General features: G+C 45.8%; 2 protein-coding genes across 6 annotated transcripts in view; one reads left to right on the top strand and one right to left on the bottom strand.

Annotated features, from left to right (window-relative positions):
• LRIG1 (leucine rich repeats and immunoglobulin like domains 1) overlaps positions 1-10064 on the top strand; it is a 116336-nt gene extending 106272 nt beyond the window's left edge. For 2 of the 3 annotated variants that reach the window (XM_019757173.2, XM_019757172.2), the window contains 7 exons: positions 3208-3528; positions 4812-5093; positions 5622-6041; positions 6604-6729; positions 7243-7389; positions 7984-8268; positions 8366-10064. In XM_019757173.2, coding sequence (XP_019612732.2) covers positions 3208-3528; positions 4812-5093; positions 5622-6041; positions 6604-6729; positions 7243-7389; positions 7984-8268; positions 8366-8625 — 1841 coding nt within the window. In that variant the 3' untranslated portion in view covers positions 8626-10064. The remainder of the gene's footprint in view (positions 1-3207; positions 3529-4811; positions 5094-5621; positions 6042-6603; positions 6730-7242; positions 7390-7983; positions 8269-8365) is intronic. The other variant, XM_019757174.2, reaches the window with a different exon arrangement.
• A 761-nt stretch (positions 10065-10825) lies between these two features.
• SLC25A26 (solute carrier family 25 member 26) overlaps positions 10826-24658 on the bottom strand; it is a 153188-nt gene continuing 139355 nt past the window's right edge. For all 3 annotated transcript variants that reach the window (XM_019757175.2, XM_019757179.2, XM_019757178.2), the window contains 4 exons: positions 23444-23513; positions 17263-17327; positions 16064-16137; positions 10826-11221 (listed from right to left, as the gene is read on the bottom strand). In XM_019757175.2, the coding sequence (XP_019612734.1) occupies positions 11104-11221; positions 16064-16137; positions 17263-17327; positions 23444-23513 (327 nt within the window). In that variant the 3' untranslated portion in view covers positions 10826-11103. The remainder of the gene's footprint in view (positions 11222-16063; positions 16138-17262; positions 17328-23443; positions 23514-24658) is intronic.

The following is a 24658-nucleotide window of genomic DNA, read 5'->3' as shown; positions in this document are numbered from 1 at the left end:
AGAGTTTATTTGATAACATATGCCAGGGAGCAAGAGCTCAAATGCTCCCTCTAGTCTTAATTTTTTGAGGAACCTCTATGCTGTTTTCCATAGCGGCTGTGCCAGTCTGCATTCCCACCAACAGTGTATGAGGGTTCCTTTTTCTCCACAGCCTCTCCAATACTTATTACTTGTCTTCTTGATAATAGCCATTCTAACAGGTGTGGGGTGCTATCTCATTGTGATTTTGATTTGCCTTTCCTTACTAGCTAGTGAAGTTGAGCATCTTCATATATCTGTTGGCCATTTGTCACCTAAATATAAGATCTGAAACAAAATACATAAAAGAAAGTATAGGTAATAGACTTATGGACCTTGGTCTTAGGATTTTATGAATTTGACCTCAAAGGCAAGGGAAGTAAAAGCAAAAATAAATGAGTGGGACTATATCAAATTAAAAAGTTTCTGCACAGCAAAAGAAATCATCAAACATAGAGGCATCCAATCGAATGGGAGAAGACATTTGCCACCAATGCCTCCAATAAGGGGCTAATATCCAAAATATATAAAGAACTTATACAACTCAACAACAAAATAACAATCCAATTGAAAAATGGGCAGAGAACCTGGATAGATACTTTTTCCTTTAGTATTTCTTGTAAAGCAGGTCTGGTAGCAATGAACTAGCTCAAATTTTTTTGTTTTTAAATCAGAGAATGTTTTAATTCTCCTTCATTTTTGAAAGTTTTGCCAGATATAGGATTCCTAATTGACAGTCTAGTGAATTTTTCTTTCAATGCTTTCAATATGTCTTCCTCCTGCCTCTGACCTCCATGGTTTTTGATGAGAGATTATCTGTTACTGAGGATCTCTTGTATGTGATGAGTTGCTGTTCTCTTGCTGCTTTCAAGATTCGCGGTCTTTCTCTTTTGACAGATTGACTATGACATGCCTAGGTGTGCATCTTTGTGTTTATTCTATTTGGAGTTTGTGCTTCTTGGATGTGTAAATGCACGTTTTCAATTTGGGTAGTTTGGGGCTATTATTTCTTAAAATACTCTTTCTGTGCCTTTTTCTTTTTCGTGGACTCCCATTATTTGTATGTTATTATGCTTAATGCTATCCCACAAGTCTCTGTGGCTCTCTTCATTGTTTTGTCTTTATGTTTCTCAGGCAGGATAATCTCAGTTGACCTGTCTCCAGTTTACAGACCCATTCTTCTGCCAGCTCAGTTCCTCTATTGAGCCCTTCCAGTGAACTTTTCATTTCAGTTATACTTTTGAACTCTAAAACTCATATTTGGTTCGTTTTTACAACTTATATCTCTCTATTGGTATTATTTGGTGGTAAAGGATTCACCTACTTTAATTTTCTTGGACATGGTTCCTTCAGTTCTTTGAAATGTTTGTAGAGCCAGTTTACAGTCCTTAACAAGTCTAAGGTCTGGGCTTGCTCAAGGACCGTTTTCTATTGGCTGCTGTTTTCCCATTTCTTTGCATATTTTGTAGGTTTTTTGTGTTGAAAACTGGGCATTTAAAATAAAACACTGTGGCCCCTCTGGAAATCAGATTCTCCCTGTGCCTTCCCACAGGGTTGGTTTACTACAATTTGTTTGTTTAGTGACTTTGCTGGACAAATGTCGAGTCTGTTCTGGGTAGCCATGAAGCCTGTCCCTGGGTAGTAAGTCCTTAAATCATTTCAACTAAGAAGTCTGCCATCCTTTTCCCAGTGTCTCTGTTGTATGTTGGGGGTGTGCCATCATTTCTTGTTGGCACTGATCGTCCATGGGGATCAGTTACAGGGAAGAAATTAGGACTCTCTGGGTGTGCACATAGCCCTGTGCATGCATGTGGCCTTCTAGACCCTCAGGAATATGTTGGGCCTTTTCAAAACCCACTTTCAATATCTCAGTGACCTGATTTTCCATTTTCATTTTTTGGCCCGCCTCTCTTTGGCCCCAATTGATAGTACTGCCTCAGCCGTGGCTGCTGAGTGTTTTCATTAAATGCCCTGGGAATAGGGCTTCTCTTGTTGAGCAAACTGTATCAGGTCCAGTAAATACACGCCCTGAGGATGGGGTTTTGGGGGAAGCTCCCAAACCATTCTGTGCCCCTCAGGAATTGCTAGGCTGCTGGGTTTCAAGGATACCATAGAGTTGGGAAGAGAGGGGTGGGACTTAGGGTAAGTTAAAATGCCACACAGCTCCCTTTTCCTCCCGAGATTCAGACGTTACCTTGATCAACACTCCATGGGTTGCTGTAGCCTTCAATTATTTTACAGAATTCTGAAAAGGCTGATTATGATCATTTTGCTAGTGTTTTCATTGCTTTATTGGAGGTGCGGATTTTCAGAAGTTCTTATTCTGACATTCCTGAAGTACCCACTCTTTTGGAGGAAAGTTTATGGGTCAGGTCTGTGCAGTCATGACTGCTACCGTGTTTCCCCGAAAATAAGACCTAACCGGACAATCAGCTCTAATGCGTCTTTTGGAGCAAAAATTAATACAAGACCCGGTCTTTTTTTTTATTTTTTTATTTTTTTAATTTATTGGGGTGACAATTGTTAGTGAAATTACATAGATTTCAGGTGTACAATTCTGTATTACATCATCTATAAATCCCATTGTGTGTTCACCGCCCAGTCAGTTCTCCTTCCATCACCATATATTTGATCCCCCTTACCCTCATCTCCCACCCCCCACCACCCTTACCCTCTGGTAACCACTAAACTGTTGTGTGTAAGACCCGGTCTTATTTTACTATAACCCGGTCTTATATTTACTATATTTACTATAAGACCGGGTCTTATATTAATTTTTGCTCCAAAAGATGCATTAGAGCTGACTGTCCAGCTAGGTCTTATTTTCGGGGAACCACGGTAGTTCCTGACTCTGTGTTAAGTGTTTTGTCTTAAAATTAGCAAGTAAAGCTGATTGTAGTTTTATCATGGAAACTGCTGATTTCTTTGATAATTGAGTCCTGGTGAATTTATTTGTAATCAGAGTGTGTGTGATTTTAGAGGCCATCAGTGCTCATGAATTTCCAAATAAGGCTAGATATCCATGTTGTGAGTCCCTCAGAGTATTCGGTGGAGCTGTGGTTGTGCAGGTTTCCTGAAAAAGCTGGTCCCTGCTCAGTGTCTGACTCCATTTTCCGTCTGCTTGGACAGCAGCTGGTCCCTGTACATCCTAAGAGCCTGGGGACTGAGAGTTGGCTCTTTTCTCCCCAGACGATTTACCAAAGCCACAGATCATCACCCAACCGGAGACGACCATGGCCGTGGTGGGCAAGGACATCCGGTTCACGTGCTCAGCCGCCAGCAGCAGCAGCTCCCCTATGACCTTTGCCTGGAAGAAGGATAACGAGGCCCTAGCCAACGCCGACATGGAGAACTCAGCCCACGTCCGCGCACGGGATGGGACGGTGATGGAGTACACCACCGTCCTGCACCTGCGCCGTGTCACTTTCGGGCACGAGGGCCGCTACCAGTGTGTCATCACCAACCACTTCGGCTCCACCTACTCACACAAGGCCAGGCTCACTGTGAACGGTATGGAGGTGCCATTGTTTTTGTTCTGTGCTGGGTTCTGACGAATCCACACGCGTAATCCTTCTCTCAGTTACCCATCCGTGTAGGGCCAGGAGACACACTGTAACACTGCCTGGCTTGTGCCCAGGGCAGATTTTGAAGATTGAAGCATTATTCTCAGTGGATTGTGTTTGGTGACTTTATCCAGTTATTAAGTGAAATTGTGGGCCCAAGCCTTGTATTTTTATGCATTTATTACCGTCTATAAACCAAGATGTCTAGTATCCAGATCCAAGCATAGCCTGATCCCGGGGAAGCTGCTGCCCTCTGAGTAGATGGCACAGCGTTGGAGCCAGAGGCCAGCCTGGGTGGAGCCAGGTCCGTCAGTGGTGGGGGCTGCCAGGCGCCCACCTCTCCGGACGCCGTGGAGTGCAAGGCTGGTGTGAGTGCTGGCCTGACAGCGGTGGTCCTGCAGGTGTCAGACAAGGATTCTTGAGTTGGTAACAGCTTTCAAACCTGCTGAGGTGGCTTTCTTCTTCAGGACTATTTGTTGTAGTGAGTTTAGGGTAGAAGGAGAGGTAAATAGCTTGAGTAGTTAACCTCCCCAGCCCCATAACCTAAAGAGATTTTCCTGATTATTAAACCTCTAATTGAAAAATGCTGGAACCGAAGTGTTCTTGAAGCCCTCACAGACCACAGAAAAACACATTCTTTACCACATTCTGGCTGGTTGTCTTGGCTGTTCAGAGGGAGTCCTCCGTGTTTCTCAAAAAACTCAGTGAACTGTTAGACTCTCCACCAAAGCAACCTTGATGGGAACTATAATGGTTCCTGACATGTGGCTGGATAGATAGTTGGGATAAATGCTTCAAGAGGGAAGAGCCATCCCACTGCTTTCCCCAGGGTGAAGGCATGTCCTCCTTCCCTCTGTAACTGCATCTTGCTGCAGCAGATATTGTTTCCCAGGCTCCCGCCTGCTGGCAAGCGTCCCGTCCTCACCCTGATGGGGTATAACCTGATGGCCATATGAGGAAGAATAGGGGAGAGGTTTCGTTCACAGCCTTCATGTGAGGAGGTTGTAGCCAGCCTCGGGGTGAGGATGCCCCGGGGAAGCTGGGCGCCCTTGGAAACCTGCTGCTCCTCATTCAGAGGTGGCAGTAGTGGCCCTGGGCAGAGACTGGCATGAGGGGTGCTGAGGTGGTGAACTGACGCCAGACAGAGTGTGGGTCTGTTTCCCAGAGGATTTTCCTGGCTTTTGCATCAAGCTTTCCTGTAACCCGACCCTGACTGGATGTATTTTACAGTGTTGCCATCATTCACCAAAATGCCCCACGACATTGCCATCCGGACTGGCACCATGGCCCGCCTCGAATGTGCTGCCACCGGCCACCCGAACCCGCAGATTGCCTGGCAGAAGGACGGGGGCACAGATTTCCCCGCTGCCCGTGAGAGACGCATGCACGTCATGCCGGACGACGACGTGTTTTTCATCACCGATGTGAAAGTGGATGACATGGGGGTTTACAGCTGTACTGCCCAGAACTCAGCCGGCTCCATTTCAGCGAACGCCACCCTGACCGTCTTAGGTGCGCCTCTTGCTACACGAGTGTGTCCGTGTGTGTGTGTTTTCCTTAAATATCACAGGTACCCAGAGGCAAGGTTCTGAGACTGTCCTGTGGGGCCTGAGGTGGGGGGATGTGGTCAGCTGCTGCTACTTGAACACTTTAGGCTGCTTTCTGAGATTTTCTTGAACAAGTGGTTCTATGTCTTAAAAAGATAGGGCTTAGGTAGAAAATACTGTAGGTAAGAACTGCTCTGTGAATCGGGAAGCATAGGTGTGGTCTTGGCAAAAAGGAGACACAGGCCCATCGCAGGACAGCTGGGGGACGGCAGGGGCTTCTGTGGCTACAGGTTCATTCAGTCTCCCCGTAGGCGCGAGCCCCAGCATGGCGCTGATCTGGTCGTTGTGTTAGAAGGGCTTCTGAAAATCTTGGCACCCTGGTGACAGACGTCATGGACCTCACTGATGTGTGGGGTTGTCCTTTGTCCAGATGACAAAGCAGATCTCCAGCAGCTGAAGCCCATGTACTAATCGTAAGGCCTCTGACTTGCAGAAACCCCGTCCTTATTGGCGCCCTTGGAAGACCGCGTGGTGTCCGCCGGAGAAACGGTGGCTCTGCAGTGCAAAGCAACCGGGAGCCCCCCGCCCCGCATCACCTGGCTCAAGGGGAACCGCCCCCTGAGCCTCACGGAGCGGCACCACTTCACCCCCGGCAACCAGCTGCTGGTTGTGCAGAACGTGGTGGCGGAGGACGCAGGCCGGTACACCTGCGAGATGTCCAACGCGCTGGGCACTGAGCGAGCGCACAGCCAGCTGAGCGTCGTGCCCGGCCCTGGCTGCCGGCGGGACGGCACCACCGTGGGCATCTTCACCATCGCCGTGGTTTGCAGCATCGTGCTGACGTCCCTGGTCTGGGTGTGCATCATCTACCAGACGCGGAAGAAGAGTGAGGAGTACAGTGTCACCAACACAGGTCAGCCCCGCCGCTCTTTTGCAGGGGAGGAGTAGGCGGTGACATCTGCGAAGGAGGCCAGCTAGTGCAGCGGCTTTCGGAAGAATTTCAGTATGTTTAAAAGCCTAGAACTTGGGGAATGTGGAGCCATTCTGGATGCTGGCACTATGTAAACTTTCAGGAACTTAACAGTAAAGGGAGTTCTCTGAGGTATAAGTACGTTACGAACTCTGCTTTTCTTTGCAAGTTCAGAGGCGTCCCTGGCACAGGCGTGGCTGCCACGCAGTGGGTTACCGCTGCAGTGACCTCGGTGTTGTGCTTCTGTCCCTTCTCTCCCTTCCCATAACTTTCCTGCCTTTTGTGGACTCAGACGTCTGATGTACACTCCCGCACTGGGTGTACGGCTAAGGGGGCCCTGGGAGGCCCTGTGAGTGCAGGACCCCAGTGTCTGCACTGCCTGGGCAGCTACCATTGGGCGTGGGCGGGGGGCATCCTGCATCTGGGCCCGACATTGAATGTGTGTCTGCATTTCTTGTCACCACAAAGGATTGGGACATATGGTGTTTGTCCTGTCTCCTTACAGATGAAACCATCGTGCCACCAGATGTTCCGAGCTACCTCTCTTCTCAGGGGACCCTTTCTGACCGACAGGAAGCTGTGGTCAGGACCGAGAGTGGCCATCAGGCCAACGGGCACATCGAGACCAATGGTAAGGCCTCAGTCTGAAGCAACTGTGCCCACGAGCCGGAGCAGCCCCTGGACCCTCCCCAGGGCAGGTTCAGAGCGTTCCTTCAAGCACATCTGAACTAGAAGGCTGGGTGACTCAAGCTTTCTATTGGGATTTTGGGACTTGGCCTGTGCCACCTAGACAAGGGTTAAAAACCCATCCCCCAGGGAGTCACTCGATTGGGCTTAGCTTCTCTTACTCGAGTTTTAGCTCCTCTCATGCTAGGAAGCACTCCCGGGCTGAGCTCCTCCAGTGGGGGACTGAGCCCTGGGGCAGGGCAGGTGTGTCTTCCCCAGAACTCGGTCACATGGCTCTGATTGCCGAAAGGCCTGCCTGCTGGGAAGGCTGGCAGAAAGTGTTCCTTGCTGGACCAGTGATCTACCCTTATAAGGAACATTTTCAAAATGACTGTTCCAGCAGCTTTGCCCGTTCTTTCATTAGGCGTACTGTGGCATGCTAAGCCCAGCGTTTGTAACAGGCGGTACTCTACTGCAGGTGTCTGTCCGAGAGACGCCAGCCCCTTTCCAGAGGCGGACACTCACGGCATCGCGTGCAGGCCACCTAAGCCCTGTGTGGGGTATAATAAGGAGCCGTGGAAAGGGCTGGAGAGAGGCGACGGGATACCTGGGCCACAGAAGATGGGTATGAGGCGCTTCGTCAGGAATTTTGTTCTTGAAGTCAGAACTTGGGTTGACCTCATTAATGAAAGGGGGAGACGTATTATTGGTCTGAGACTATCTTGGAATTTGGTATTCCATATCTAAACAGGAAGCTGTGTGTGGCCGGGCTCTTCTAGTTCCAGAGTAGGCTGTCTCTTAAACCTATGGTGCAGTGAACCTGAGCATGAACTTTCCAGATTTATAAGCAAATTAAATAAAAAGGCGAGTCCCAAACACAAGTACCTTTCACGAGGGCTCTTTGGAGGCTGCATTTCTGATGGTTCAGAGACTTCTAACACTGCCTGGTATCTCATTCAAATGGGATTTTTTTTTTCTGTGATCAAAGTAGTATGACTGCATTGTCTGATGAAGAAATTCCCCTGAAATGGTTAAACATGGAAGACCCTGTTCTTCATGAATGGCTTGGTGTTTGTTTGCCCAGTCCTTTTTCTGTGAACATACGGGAGTCAGGGGGGTTCTGGTGGAGCTGATGTAAGTGGGGTGAAGCAGCCTGCTCCTTGTGTGGGGTGGACACCTCAGGGGCGATGGCTCTGATCCGTCCATCTGTGTCCTGTAGAGCACAGCGGCCCAGCTGAGTGCAGCGATGGCAACACTGAGATGGACAGTTACTCTGAGGAGCAAGCCTTCTGTCCCCAGCCCGTGTCCAGGGACAGTGCACAGCCAGGCCCACCAAGCAGCCAGGACCCTGGTCAGGGGAACCGAGAACGTTCCCCCCGGGCTCTGCACAGTGGGACTGCAGACGGTGCTCACTCTGACCGCGTGCAGTCCCTCTACCCCAGCAACCATGACAGAATGCCGGCATGCTCGAAGGACAAGCCGGCCGCCCCTCACGATGCGAAAGGTAATTGTTTCCTGTCCTCCCAGGAGCCCCCAGAAGCTGCAGGGAGCACGCAGACAGCCAGGTGAGAGGGTCTGACATGCCTTCTTCTTTCTCGTAGGGGCTTCTTCTTGGACGTTAGCAAGGTTGTGTGAGCCAGACTCCAGAGACCTCCAGCCTTCCTCTGTGGTACCTGCAGGCAACCCTGAGCTCACACCGGCCTCCTTGGGCTTTCCTGACGTCCCCAGCGAGGGCCAGCACTTGCTTCTTTCCAATGGACACCTCCCCAAAGCATGTGACTGCCGTCCTGAGTCCACACCACTGACAGGACAGCTCCCCGGGAAACGGAGTGTGCCACTGCTGTTTGCACCGCATGTCTAGCTTTGTCTACCTCAGCTCTTGTTGTGTCAATCTCTACAGGAAAGAGAGGTAGGAGAGGCAGCTTGCTTCAAGCGTCACTGATTTGTACAGTTGTAACTTCCATGTGGAGTACCCGTAGTTTAAAGAACTTGCAGCTGAAGCGCACAGATGCAAGAGGCTATTGTGTACAAAAGGCAGAAATGTGTTTGATACCATTGTATATAAGAGTTTTCAGAGATTTCATATATATTATATATCTTTTACAGAGGATATTTTAATCTTTAGTGCATGGTGAACAGAAAACAATTGTACAATTTTGACAATATTATTTTTCATATCAGGTTGCTGTTTAATTTTGGAAGGGGGGATAGTTCTGGTGCCTTAATGCATGAATGGAATTTATACAAGGACAAACCACATTTGTTCCCAGGAGGTTTGGTGGGGAGGAAGGCTGGAAAGACCTTGGACTTATACTGCACTTCATAGGACAGACCCCGGGGGTGCTTTACAGGCAGAGACTTTGTTTGCGTTGTAAGTGGCTTCATGTCAGCATTGCCCCGCGGGGATGTTCCTGCCGCAGACCTCCCGTGGGACCAGAGGTGCCGCGCAGGTACCTCTGCAGCGAGTGACTTCGCGAAGGTTTCAGTCCTGTCCTTACCAAGCACGATGAGGGTTGTTTATAATCCACCACAAGCATTTGGTCCAAACAATTAAGCACTGCCTTTCTTCCTTCTATGATGAAAGCAAATGTGGGCTTGTCAGCATCACTCGATTGTCATTTGAGGCTTTTTAATACGATAGAGGCTGCTGCTGTTGGTACCTGTGGATTTTTCAATAGTGATGTTTTAGTTCTGCCAATATACTTAACATTACATTGGTCTTAGGGGAAGAGAAGGGCTGAGTCCTCGCGTTCAGGGCTAGCGTATCTCTACTGAGGAGCCGGAGCCGGCCTGTCCATGTCCTTCCCTCGCACACAGACCCAGGCTCGGACGGTAGAAGGGTTGGTTAGCCCTTGCCCGGGCCTCTGGGTATATTTGCACTTTGGAGACCTGTAGCTGACCATCTTGTGAGTGCCAATGTAGATTTCAGGAAAAATTACATTGAAACTAACAAGGTCCTTAAACACTCAAGACAGCGAGGTCCTTTAGCCCAAAGCTGAAGGTAGATATTGACAAAATGGTTACCTATGTTAAATTTTACTGTCAAATGTCATCACTGTTTCAAAAGGTAAGCACATTTAGAGTTTTGTTCTCAACAGCTAACTGATTAATGTTACTTCCACGACATATGTGAATTTGCTGCTTCTGAGAGGCAATGTGAAAGAGGAAGTATTACTTTTATGTACAAAGTTATTTATTTATAGAAATTTTGGTACAATGTACATTGAAACATGTAAAATATTGAAGTGTCTAACAAATGGAATTGAAGTGTCTTTAATAAAGGTTCATTTATAAATGTTATGTGTGTGGCTCGAGTCACTCTTCTACGTTAACCAGCATTGTTTCGTCCCATTTAATTCCAGAGATTCCCCAACAAATGCAATCATTCTGCCTTTAATTACCTTTTTGCTCAAAAAGAAAAACAACTGTAGGGAAAGCGGAATTGTATACTGTGGCTCCAGAGGAGACACAACACCACCAAAATCCTGAAAGTCTGAATTTTTCTAAAACCTGGAGCATATGAGTCAAGCTCTAAAATGGTGACCTTCCCGTTTCAGCCCTTCTATTTCCAGCGTTGCACTTGCAATCCAGACAATAAACCTTACTGACTAGGAACCAAGAAACAACAGTTTGCAAAGCCGGCCCCAGCCCTCCTGTGAGCTGATGTGGAGAAGAGAGGGGTTCAGCTCCTTGTCACAAGCTGAGTCTGCCTTCTTTCTCTTACACATGGGCCACGGGGCACGGCCCTGCAAAATGATATGTGTGTGTTTTTATAGGTTAAATCAGAGGGTAATTCAGAACAGCCTGGTTACCAGCAAAAATGGTCTTTGTGCACCTGTAGATCGTTCTCTTTAAACAAAACTGTAAGCTTACACAACAGTAATTAACCCAGGGGAGAAACCCACCCACTTATACAACTTTTCCCCAAGGCTCCTTCCTTTTCCCAGCCTAGCCATTCTTTGTAAATTAGAACCATCCCTGCCTTCCGCTGACGCTGCTGTCAGGTGGCAAGAAATAAAAGAGCACATGCACATCAAATGAACATTCTGGAGGGCCTGGACTCAGCATTACCAAACTCATTTATTAAGGGTTCTGAGAAAATGGTTCAAAGTACCGCTGTGGACATCATTTTCTCTTAACTGTCTGGCAAATAGGCTGCCAACATCATTTCGGCCAGCCTGTAGCACGGAAGACGCATTCTCCATGTTGTAATCTTAGCAGAACTGGGTTTGAGCGCTGTGTTCTGTTGTTCAGATGGCCGAACAGCTGCTCCCCGGAAGGGAGGCAGTTCTCACAGCAGCCCCCTTTCGTGAAAGAAGTGGATGCGGGGCCGTCTGATTCATGGGCTCTCGCCGCCAAGTTCCAACAGCAAAGTGCGAGTTTGGTCATAAGCACCAAGGAAGATGAAACCTCCCAGACTGATTGCTGCCATTCGAGGAAAGACACCTGCAAATAATCTAGGGGGTAAAAAAGGAAAAGTAGAGATTTTTATAAACTGTGTGTGTAAAAGTTAAATTCCAACACCCACAGCCTGCTCAACTCCACACACCATGCTCATTAAACCCCATAGAGCATTTAAAAATGCTTTTTTTTTTTTTTTTCGCTTTTAGAATGGCACTAAATTACACTCCCAAGTAGACTTGTTGAAGTCTGAGCCCAGCTGTTCATTGGCTAAAGTGGCTACATACCAAACGGCTTACTTGTGAGGGCTGACAATTAAGTCAAATAATTAATTAGGAAACAGTAACCCTGTCCCCACAACAGTCCTGTTTAAAATTTCCAGACCCCTTTTGTCTGTTGGAGATGATGAAATTGACATGTATAAAGGAGTTGAGGGGCTGAACCCTCGGGCAGGCTGGAGGGCACGGCCGCCCTGGAAACGTAAGGAGGTCTGTGGGCGTGAGAAGGGGTTTGGACAGCTCTGCCACCCCTCCTGGTGACTCAGTCGCATTTGTCCTTAGAGACCCACAAATACAATGCCACCGGGAGCTACATCTCCGTGGATCCTTGTTTTCTTTCCCCTCTGACGAAGGGCAGGAAAGGTGGCCAGGCCGCGGCTGGGAACGGAGCACCTCCTTCCGCAGGTTTTGTCCCCACGCACTACAGACAGGCGCTGCCAAGGCCAGTCACTGTCAAGGTGCAACTTTGGAATAACCGAGGAAATGCCAAGTAAAAGAACAATGTTACTGGGGCCGTCAACGGGTTCGTTCTTTAAAATCGCTCCCATAGCTACGCACAGGTGTTTGTTCAGTGGTCATCGTGGCAATGCTGATAAAAAAACTAGACAAACTGCGAAGAACTGGTTACATAAACCGGTACAACATCCACACGGGGAGACTACGCAGCTGCTAAGACTGAGGGAGGCCACAGGTACCAGCACAGAAATACGCACATGTTCTGAGGACGTCAAGCCCCAAAAGCTGCGTATGTGACAAACAAGGTAGGGACAAGTCCTCAGCCTCCTCTGGAGGGTCGGATTACAGGAAACATCCCCTGCCTGTATTTTTGTAGTAACTGAATGTTAGTTTTGCCAAGAGTATTACTTTTGTAAGCAGAAAACCAAAATGACAAAAAATCAGAGCTAGTGGATTTTCTAGTGAGAAAAACTGACTAGTCAAAAGATCAGGTGTAGGGAAGAAAACTGAAACTGGTCAGGTTATGCCAACAGTAGTTTGTGTATCTTTTAAGATAAGGGGCAAACCTCTGTGATAAGCTACCCTGTGGCCCCGCCAAGGAACGGACAGGAAGGAAACCCCTGCTGCCTAGGTCACAGCGGCCCTGCCCACATCCTCTCTGCAGGACTTAGAGGCAGGGCAGCTTGGCTCCCGTCCGTACACAGCACCTAGTACTTCTGAGGAAAACGGACTTAGAGACGTTCTAGGGGGTTCTTTAACTAGCTACCTAAGAATTTAAATTATTAAACAAAATACTGCAAGTAAAATTAGAACCTTTTTCTTGTCTGGAAATAGCCATGAAAATTCTACAGAAGACCAAAATACACTTGTAAGAAACGAAGTTGTTCGGCTCGGCATCATGCAAATTGTTTTCGCATGAGGTGGTTGGTGAGGACAGAAACTCATAAATTATTGCTTTGAGGCCACTGTGTCCTTCTGGCCTGAGAAACAGATTCAGCCCCTGCCCCTACCCTACAAAAGGCGGGAGGCGGGGGGCTGCTGGAGGGGAGGCCAGTGGAGCTGGTAGGTGGGAGACCCACTGTCAACGGAATCCTCCCGCCCTCACTCCTTTCCTACCTCACTCAGTTCTCAAGCCAGTGTCTCGGTTCAGCTTTTGCTTCTAATGAGCTCAGCTGCTCCTGGCTCGAGGCAGATGGAAGTAGTTTATGGTTTCACTAGATGACAGTTGAATCTATTAACATAATTACAGCCTTAAAGTAGAATGATTTGTATAGTGAGCGCCCCAACCAAACTAGGAGGCAACGACCTGAGTAGAGCAGAGCTGTGTTCTGGTGACCACGGGTCAAACGAGAGAACAAATGTAAAGCATTTGGCACAGAGCGGGCACAAGGAAGGCGCACATGGCAGCAGCAGTTAACACAGTCAAGAAAAACAAAAAGCCAGTTGATTCACAGAAGAAAAGCAGGATGGGACAATGCAGGATGGCAGGCTTCCCATCTGCTTTCCGCCACTGGACTGATGAACATTTCAGAGTTCCCATTTTGCCCTAGAGCACAGGCCCCAAACAAGTGCCAGAACATGGCGCTCCCCTGTGTGAACCAACATGGGCCGATGAGTGTCGCCACTTTACCCTGAGGTGAGCACTATTACGCTGCAGGATCGAGACTGTACCTGCTGGGCAACCTGAGTATTCGGTCAAGGGGGCAGGTTTGCTCGGGGTGATGGAAGGTGCCAGAAGGGACTGTGTGTGGAAACCGGGCAGAGGAAGCCGACTGAGACCCCTGCAGGACTAGCCATCAGAACATCTGCACACATTTCTAGGGTTGTGTTTTGCTTGCTTTTGGTTACAGTTCTTTTGTCAAATTATGTGTTGTCTTCTGTCACTTTACTAGGAAGCTGTCACTTCTTAGGCGACGAGCTTCGCTGCCTGGAATACTCCGCTAAGAACCATACTGTGCACACAGGCACACCTCGTTTTATTGCGCTCCCCAGCGGTGGCATTTTTACAAATTGAAGGCAGGACCCTCCACCAGCAAAAAGATGATTAACTCACTATTGCAGGTCTGGAACCAAACCCACAACATCTCCGAGGTATGCCTGTACTTAGGAGAGCCTGAGACTTAAGAAGCTTCCAGAATACAGGCAAAACTCCAAATTACCTTTTCAGGGCTGACAGAGATAAGCCCTTGGCACGTTTCTGACACCCATCCTGTGCCTGTAATTCTGGCACTGCCTATTTACATAGTATCAAGTACACATCACAACTGGGACAAAAAAGATTTAGTTTCAATCATCCACTCAAGGAAATTCCTTCTCTACAAGCTTTCAATGGCTACGGTCTTGCCAGTCATGCCACACATCACACACACATCTCACCACTTTCTCAAGAAAGGCAGGTGGGCTGCAGCCCAACACCAAATCCGCAGAGCTAAGGTCAAGAGCAGTGGTGTGGGGACAGAGCCCCAGAAATTAGTTTACAGGCTCTCGGCCTCACGTGGAGGAGTGCTGGCTCGGGTGGTGAATGGCCGTCAGCTGTGGCTGATTGGCCGTCGGCTGTGGCCGGTTAGCCGATTGGCCGCTGGTATAACTGCTGCGGCTACGAAGGATTGCCGAGGATTGCCGAGGAGCCGAGCAGAGCCGAAGAGAGCGGAAGAGGAGAGTCGAGAGAGTGGAACAGAGTCGAGAGAGTGGAGGAGAGTCGTTGGTCGGTTGGTTGGCGGAAAGGCGGACGGCAGGTCACGTGTCCGGTGGGCCCAGCCTCCAGTGAGACCATAGTGGTATGACTCCCCTACCTATGGCTCCGTGGGTGTTCCTTTTCAGCCTCACCGTATCCTGCGTTCTTGTGTGGGGAGCGGGACCAGAGACCCCGCAGGCCGCCCCGCACGGTACGACAAGTGGTCTGACCAAGAGTTGCCACAGAATCTAATATGAAATATACTGAAATAAATAAGAGTGACATTTGGCAGTTTGACTTTAGGATCTATTGCCCGCAACATCTCTGTGTGGCCTAAAATTATCTGAAAACTAAGACATTTACCTGCTACTAAATAAGCTGCTTCAGACCTTTTTCTTCTCACGCCTTTTCTTTGTTCAATGTGGAGCTGGTGTCAGAGTCAGTGTGGTCAGCTGTGAGCAGATCCCCATTTCCTCCCAATATATTAGCCCTAAATGGTCGACCACAGCACAGAAGCCCCCTTCCCATGCTCCGTTCCTCCTTTCTGTTAAAACCTATTCTTGTCTCAAAATCTTCAAGTCCCTCAGGCAACCAGCATCAATCCACCAGAGTTGTCACATTCACTACAACCACCCAACACTACCTATGGCTCAAATGTGCAGCTGGAAATTCTGAGTAGAGGATGGGGCTATTCTCCTGCAAAACCTAACCCAGGGCCTAAGCAACATGCTTCTCGGTCCCCTACCAACTAGGTGAAATAAAAACCCGCCCAATGCCTAAAAACTACAGTCAGACACACCATAGACAGGCTCACAGCACTGCTGTCCACACGTCACTGGGTGCACTCCCGACCCTCCCAAAACGAGGCTGCTTCTTGGCTCCCAGGAAAATGCTGGCAGACGATAGCAAAGAGAAAATCATAATTTCACACACCTGTACAGATCCCAACATTCAGACCGGTTTACAAGTTTATGTCGTAAAAGCACTGCTGAAATAACATTTTGAAGAGAGCTTTAGGATCCGATGCTAGACATCTGAGGTGCTCAGATGATAATATAGAGCCAGTGGGTTTCAAGTGGTGACATGCACTAAGGTATGTTGAAAGTAATTTGTTGCTAATAATAGTTAAAAGTACCCCAAACCACAAATGCTTTCTTCTAACAAAGTTACCCTCGCTCACTTGCATTCCTGCTTTATAGAAGCAGAAGCCTGCCTGTCTTCTCAATGCTGCAGCTGGGAAGCCAGCAAGCGCTACCTGCATGTCATCTAACATCCAGACAGACGAGGCTGGGAATCACCTGGACAGACTAGGTGCGCAGTTGATTGCACAGTTATGTCACATAAGCAAAATCAAACATGTTTTGTACAGTATAAGTAGAGATCCCAATCAGGACACAAGCAGAAGAAAGGAAAGGAAAGCCTCATGTCAGGCTCAAGGAGGACGAGCTGGTGGACAGAGGAAGACGGCGGAGCGTTGCGACTGCTCTTACCCTGACAGCCCCTGCGTCCGCCAGACCCCGTGCAGGGCAGAGAGGACATTCCCACTGGCAGTGCTGGAACCAGCCTGCATGAAAACACAAGAGAAAGCCATTATCTTATGAAACTCCCCGTGCACAGCTGGCCCTCAGATCTCCTCAGATGCATGGCTTCCTACCTACCACCCTCATCTAGGACAGTTTCAAACAGATGGGAGTGTTTCCCGGGAATCAGAGGCCCTTACATTCAAACCCACAGGCAAGCACTGATTTGGCCCATGCCCATGGAAAGCTGCTTTTCTAGGTGTTTCATTATCAAACTAGGAGCACCGCTCACCCACATAATTTACGTACAACTACTGAATAGGAAAAAGACTGAAAGCAGTAGTAATTGTTCTGAGAAGAATGGGGAATAATCAGTATATATAGTACAATTATGAATCTAACTTAAGTAGCTAACAAACATTTAATAAAGAGTCCTATGTTCAATTTATTTCTTAATGTTTTATTTTTCAATTACAGTTGACATACAGTATTATATTAGTTTCAGGTGTACAGCATAGTGATTAGACATTTATAGGACTTACGAAGTGCTCACATCATTACGTCTAGTACCCACCTGGCACCACAAATAGTTATTACAATATTATGGACCATATTCCCTATTCTGTACTTTCCATCCCCAGGACTATTTTGCAGCTACCAATTTGTATTCCAGATATGTTGTATGTGTGGAATTCTCCAAAGTCTCGGTCTAGCTTTTTTAAAAACAAATTTTCTTTGTAATGAAACACTTTTAACAATTCTGACTCTGTCCTCATTCACCCAGCTGAGACCAAGTACAACCTAAGGTGATCTAAGTGCAGAGCCTCTGGTATAAAACAAGTGACCTCTCCGAGCCTCGGCCTTGTCACCAGGGAAAACAGATGATGTGAACGTGGTCTGAGCAGGCAGGGGCCCTACCAGCCCTGCTAGCTTACATAAGGCAGTTGAAAATGAGGACGAAGAGGTCAAAGGCCTTGCAGAAACTGGTCGCTGCGGTAACTATGGATATTGTTTGTTCCAAGTCCATCTCATTAGTGGTTCAGCAAGCAGCACACGGTGCTAGGACAGGGAAGTGTTCTCCATTTTTATTTCCTTTCTCTGCAGATAAGCCCCGGTGCTAACAGACAAAAGTGTCTGTCATGTCTACATTGCGCCCTCTTCCCACTTACCTTTGCTAACATGATTCTTGTTTTCGCGACATCCAGAGGCGTGGTGACAGCAGCAGCAAATCCACCTGTGTGTATAAAAATACCCAAGACACAGCGAGGTATTGTTTACTGTATTACATGGTATTTCATAATTTTCATTTTCTAATTCCTCGTAACTCTGCCAACATCACTTTATCATTATGTCCACCTGACTGATTCAAGAATAGGACGCACATGCTCCACTGCTTCTGTAGTGACCTCGAACTGTACAGAAAAGAGGTAACAAGAGAATGCTTTACCTCCTCGGGTAAAAACAAGGCCCCACACATATCTTGCTCTTATGGAGCAGTGAACAAGCCCGAGTGGGTATCCACCGTGGGTGTGTGTCCACGGGCAGACCCCTCCTTTCAGCAGGAGGCTGGGGGCTACCCTGCCTTCTAGGGGCCCCTGTACTTTAATCACAACTCCAGAATGCTTTTATCATTCTGCTCAGAGGCAAAATGGGCAGACAAACGTGTGTCACCGGGGAGATTTTGGTGTAAATGGCTGGACTCTCCAAGGTAAAAACGTGAAAAGAATAAAGCTTTCTAAATTTCCAGGCTTCTGACAACAAAGCCAGTTAGAGTAACAACATTTCTCAGCTCCTTTCTGCATCTTGTTAGAGTCGGTCTTGATTTAACAGGCATTCTTCCTTATGGCTTCCTTCCTACCTCATCTCCCATGCAGGACTGTAACTGCCAAACTGATTTTTAAAAACTCCACGCATTTTAAAGGGGTCCATATCTATGGACACAGGAATCAGAAGACTTTTTTTGTTTTAAACAGAAACCACAGTATATGGTGCCAATATTTTATTTAATATGATACAAAAATGTATTTTACACCTCAAGAGGCCCAAAGGAGGTAGAAATAATAAACCCAAAAGGGCTTTCTCAAGATTCCACATCCATGAGCTAGGGTGAGACAGGCAGCTTTGGAAGTGGGCTGAACAGAACACACGTGTGCGAAGGATGCTCCAGAAATAGCTCTGCGCTCCATCCAAGTTTCGTGGCACGTGCACAAGGTCACTTGAGCTCCGCCAAACATCTTTCTAACGATGTTGCTGAAATAAGATCATTACACTGAACCTCCTCCATTTGGTAACGTTATGACACTGACTTTTTGAAAGATGTACCCATTTATGCTGCTTTGTTCCATTTTTAGTGACCCACAAATGATACCCGCCTTAGGACTACAGAGTATCAACTAACATGAATGTTAGTCTCTTTTGTTTTAGCCACTTTTGTGTTATGAATATGTGAAACGTTTTCTCCAGATCCAAACATTGCCTGACTTGCTAAACTTCCAAGTATTTTAAAAATTTGTGGACCCAGTCCCAAAATCCTACTCTTTTAATTTTTTTTTAACCACGTAGTCTATACGAAAGCGGTAAATATGCTTTTAATTATAGAAAAGGGTCCAGGAAGGCTTCACATCCATAAACATACATATAATATGTATAATTATATTATATATATTTTATATATATATATTAGATGTATGTATGTACATATATATATACACACACATATATATTATATATACATATATATATATATAATATATATGTATGTTTATGGGTTAAGGTATGAAGAAAAAGGACAAAGGAAACAAAGGCAGTGAACCTGTACCATCCCAAACCTCCCACCCCAAATCTTATATTCGGTTTTGTTTCCCTTGCTGGCTGCAGGGTCTGGCCGAAAGAACGCTTCTTTTGGTTCAGAAAGACCAAGGCTTACCTCCCTGCTCTACTGGTTGACTGGCCTTAGGTAAACTACTTATTCTCCAGGTGAAGACCCCCGTGAGACAGGTGTTCTTGTTACCTCACGCTCCGGGTGGGGAAACCGCAGCTCCGAGAGCTGAAAGAACTCATAGGTTTTATGTGGTTTCGCACTGAGACTCGAACTTTTCTGTCTGACTCCACAACCTGAGCTCCTGGCCACTGCGTCTTTGTGGCCTCAGTGTTTCATCTATAAAATGCAGATGGCAACACGACACAGGGATTACATGAGTCTGTGCGAAGCGTCTAGGAGAGCGCCTGGCTCATACTAGTTTTCAAAGTAATTAGCTCTTTTCTGGGTGGGCAGAGGTTATGTGTGATTTTTTGTCATGTCTCCAGCCCAGCGCACACAGTAGGTACTCAAAAATGCTTACTAGGTGCCCTGGACAAGTGTCTGCAGTTTTTACAAACTGAAGATTTCAACTTGTCCTCTAAAAGGGATGGGGGAAGTGAAGCTCGAAGCTAATATTTGTGCTTAGTTTGTGTCTGGAACACTGAGACTATGCTAGTACTTTCATTGGTTATTTTATCTCATTTGCATAGGTATTATTGTTGCACTTTTCAGACAACCTGCCCAGGGACACATAGATAGTGTGGAGCGGGGCCTCAAAGTCACGTGTAGCTGGGCTCCAATAGCGCTCTTTTCCTACATAATCACTGTGCTATGTTAAGACATTAAAATTTGTCCGACTATCAAAACTCAGAAGTGCACACACCATTTTTCCTATTTGAAAATGTTCATAATCTGTCCTAAACCAACTTAAAAAGACTTAAAAGTTGGCTGTCTGACCACTCAAGCTTTTATGAGTCATCTATGTTGAAAAGCACTTGCCTTCTAATCAATCTGCAAATCAAATTTAGTTTGGCTATTAGCAAAAGTGCCCCATTCCTTTACTGTGGATGCCTGCCCATGTCCTCTTAGAGATTTGCTTCATCTAAGTGACAAGAAGAAACATTAAAGACAGAAACACAGATGCTTCAATAGGTCCTAATTTTACTACGATGGAAACTGCATTTTATGAACGTTACTAATAAATCAATTTAAATATCTTCAAATAGCAAAGATTGCTTTGATTCACAGACCTCACAATGTTTTTTTACAAGTCTGCAAGAAGCACTTGTGAAGATCATGTAATAGAATAACGGGTCATAATGAGATGGGGGCAGAGCACCTGTACTTTCAGTTAAAATGTCATTCTTTTCTACATTTTACTTAAGGGAACTGTAAACTGCTGGTGATAAACACAGGGAACATGCTAAGCTATTAGCCAAGAAACATGATTTGGTACAGCAACTACAGACGCTTCAGTGTTCAAATCACATGAAACCATTTTCTATGGGCTCCACTGCAGTTAGGCTTTTACTGAATGTTCGGTTAACCGCTTTCAAGGACCAGATTCAGGGGAAACTAGATGTCATACGTGTCCTTGAGAAGCAAACGCTGATTTTTTATCTTCTTTAGACAGAGGGCCACCTTCCTACTACGGGTCTGGAGCTGTCACCTCCCTTGTGCGGGGACATCCGTGGGCGGCCCCACACTGCCGCTCCCTGTCTCTCAGGGTCTCCCTCCTCTGACAGGCCTGGGACGAAGAGCACCTCCGTGTACCTCTTTTGCAAGATCTCCAAACAAGTGTCCGGACGGGTAGGGCTTCAGCAACAACAAATGTGGTTTTGTTTGTGTTTTAAAGATTGTTAGGCCTTCTCATTTGTACCCAGATAATCCTTTGCCCTATTCTAGAATTCCATAGGAAGATCTATCTATCTACCGATCTGTCCATATCTGTCCCTCTCCTCTCTTAGAGAATGCAAAGTCGTGTGTTAATTATTGCAAGAAACAGATCGAAGAACATTAGAATAGCAATCATCACTCTCATAGCAAACGTCATAATTACTTAGACTGAATTATGGTTTTGTGTTTAGAAGTTAACTTGGAAGTGAGGAAAATGGCAAAGTCCTTTTTCCCCTACTTTAACCCCTGACCAGATGCTAAAGAAATTTCTGAGCAGGACAAGCCATCAACACCTCGGATCTCAAGGGCCATTTTTGGGTATTTGTACTAAGTAGTTTATAAAACAAGCATGGGCACAGAAGAGTCTTCATCCACGATGACTGAACCCATTTAGAAACTGGAAAAGCACGCAGGGACGAGAAATTGGGTTTCTAATGTAAGGGCCGGCTTTCTGGCCATGCAAGGCGAGCGTCTGACAGAGCAGCGAGTAAGCATCAGATCCAGGGGCCGCCCCAATGGCAGGTCATTATTCTCTATAGTGTGTAACCCGCAGTGTTGCAGAATATCACTTTTCCACAATCTGGAATATTTTCAAATAATGTTTATCTTTCAGAAAGATTTTAAAGTAGTAGCCTAGTTCCTGAGGATCGACATTTGTACCAACTACAATTTCAAACCAAGAGGGACATAAACAAGGAATGTATTTATCTTTTGCTAGATACATGTGGATCTACTGACAATGGATTCTTGGACAAACTCCTTCACTTATCAGAACCTCAGCTGAAAAAACATGATTGTCGCAGAGACGATTGTGTATAGTAACTTTATTAATATTCTTTCAATGCAACTGAAATTACTGTGATGATAACAGCTTTTCATTTTTGAAAGAGTAATAATTCCTTTTTTATTGAAATAGTAATAATTCCTTACATCTGTTCCGTTTTATCAATGTAATAGGACTGTTACATACATTGTCTCACCTATCCCAGAAGTACTGTGAGCCCTTAAAGTAGGGGGGTTGCTTCTGAGTTACAGGTAAGGTGCTGGTACCCAAGAAAGACCCCAAGTCTCATTCCTTAGCTGGAGGCAGAACTGAGACTTGACAGCTCTGTAAGTCCAACCAGCTGGGCTGCACGAGATGCGTAACTCAGGGCAAAGCCCTTCCCTGCTCACATCCCAACTTCTCCACGGGCCCTGGAGCACGTGCCGTGTGCTGCACGCCTCAGTGGGCCACTTACTGACAGGGCCCGCGATCCAGTGGATGTCTGATAAAGAGTTTCTTTCTTTCCCCACTTCTGACAAATCTAAGTGCTTAATGCCTATTACAAAGCATTATTCAGAAAAAGGAATGATAATGAATGCAAATTTCCTTAATAGAAGCCATGCATTTGTAAGCAAATCTTTGAGGAATAGGACCAGAGACTATATACTTATTTGAACACATGGCAGTTTTTTGGTATTGTTAACTTTAAAAAGTGGCCTTTCCTTACCCAAGATGACCACATGTCCCCAGGGCCCAGGAAGGAGTCAACAAGAATGCACATTTCATTTAGGGGTTGGGGGGTAAAGATGCCTGACCTCTGGAAAATGAATCAAGACCACCTACTCATTTAACACAGCTAATGACCATGTCATGTGGAAACAATTACCTGTCATAATCAATCTGAGCAGGTTTTGTGTCTAGAGGCAAGATTCTTATTTCTGATGATCAGTTCCACAGGTCAAATGGGTCCAATTATTAATAAAGAATCCTGCAAAATGTATGTTTTCTGGTTTCCTAATCACTGCAACAAAATACCCAACCCAACAACCATTAAACAAATTGGAACATAATTCCTTTCTAATAAAGTTAACATCTAAACCTACATATCTATCGATTTACTGGCTTCCCATCTAAACTAGCATTTCACAACTTTCTGGCAAACCTCCACTTCGATTTATTTCCACTGTAATTCTAACTCACCTTGATTCGCAACAATAAAATGTGTTTCTCTTTCACACTACTAAACCTATCATTTATTAAATTCCGTAAAGCATCTGAGTTCTCATTGAAACCTCCCTGGAAAATTCCTATGACTTAGTGATGGATGACACAATATTGCATATTGTCACTTTGCTCTGGGTTGAATGTCTAGAAAATGCCCAGATGTTTAGATCCCCATCCTTTCTACACAGACCCGTTTAGCCTCCAGTAAGCTGGGGAGCAGCTCTGTTCTCCTGACACTAGTTAATCTACGGTGCTGTCAAACATGTCACACGAGCCGTGAATCACCGCCGGCTGCAGAAATCGCTTAAACCCCCAAAGCTCAGCTCACGGCAGACAGCTGCTCAGTCGGCCCTGCACCCACAACAAGTCTCTTCCCACAGAGGACTTTATAAATCATCTTTAAGATAATCCACGGGCCTGAGTGAAGGCTTTAATAAAGATAAAAAGAAAACAAAAAATTTGTCAAAAACAAATTGGTTGTCTTTCAAGCAGACACCTTTATAGCAGTTTCTTTTTTTCTAAGACACTTTCTTTTCTCAAACAACTGGTGGAACTCTCTTCATCTAAACAATCTGGAATTTCTAAAGAATGTTGTTTTTGCATAGTTAATATTTTCACATTTTTCTCCCCCTCTTGGTCTTTCCCAGTATCATATAATCCTTTGCACCTGCAAAAGCTCCACAGACTGCTGACTGCCAAGAATCCACCACGTGACGCTGCCTCCAGGACCAGAGGGCCTGTGTGGAAGGAGAAAGAAAAATACGAGTTATTAAATATTTGAATTTATCGGAACCTCCTGTGGCTTAGCTCTAGGGATGGGAACTTAAGTGAGAAGCTATTTTGGTGGCATTCCTCACTGATGACATAACTGATTTTCCCAAGGACTTCGCTGCATTCTAAAGTAAGTCAAAGGAAGAAGGGTGATAGCTGCATTAGAGTGCTCAAAGGAAACACTTTCCAGGAAGTATGTATGACATACACATACAAACACACACATTTGTGTGTGTAATATGTGTGTAAATAAAAATAAAAATAAAGCTACACCTTTAAGACAATGTAACATTTTAAATATTTCCCATATAATTCTGAACATATAAATACCACAGTTCACAGATTAATCCAGAGCAGTGTATGCCAAATTCTTCAGTTCTGTTTTCAATTTTTACCACCCAGGTTGCATGTTTGAAGGATGCTAACTCTGTTAGTTAACTATCAATTTAAAATTTGTCCAAACATTTTTTTTGTACTGTCATGAAGTTAAAGATTATACAAATAAATACCCATGAAGTAGGCAAAATGATGGCAGGGGCTTGGTGGCTTGCTCACCAAGAGTTTATGATCTAAGAGAAGACAGATACAGTCACATCCAATGGGGGGCAGTGCTCTGGTCAGGCCCTGGTCCAGTCTCAGAACATATACTAAAACCCACCATCCTCACAACAACTCTAAGAGCTGGGTACTGTTATTACCACCTTTTACCCAGGCTTTCTAACAGCAGAGCCTGTAGTCTTCTTTTTTTTTTTTCTTTAGCTTTACTGAGGTATAAGTGATGTCCAATAAATTACACATACTAAAGTATGCCAGTTAAGTTTTGACATACACATGACATATACATACACGACATATACACACATGACATACACACGACATAGACATACACATGGCATATACATACACATGGCATATACATACACATGACATACACATACACATCACATACACATACACATCACATACACATACACATGAAATCATTGCACAATTAAGACAGTGAACAGATCCATCACCCCAAAAAGTTTTCTGTGTCCCTTTGTCATCTCTTTCCTGCCCTTCCTCGCCACCCCCTAAACCATCTGATCTGTCAACTCTAAATTAGTTTGCT

The sequence above is a fragment of the Rhinolophus sinicus genome, linkage group LG10, assembly GCF_036562045.2.
Source record: "Rhinolophus sinicus isolate RSC01 linkage group LG10, ASM3656204v1, whole genome shotgun sequence".
NCBI classification, from domain to species: Eukaryota; Metazoa; Chordata; class Mammalia; order Chiroptera; family Rhinolophidae; genus Rhinolophus; species Rhinolophus sinicus.
Note: the sequence above shows the minus strand (reverse complement) of the source record. Positions and strands in the feature narration are given on the sequence as shown.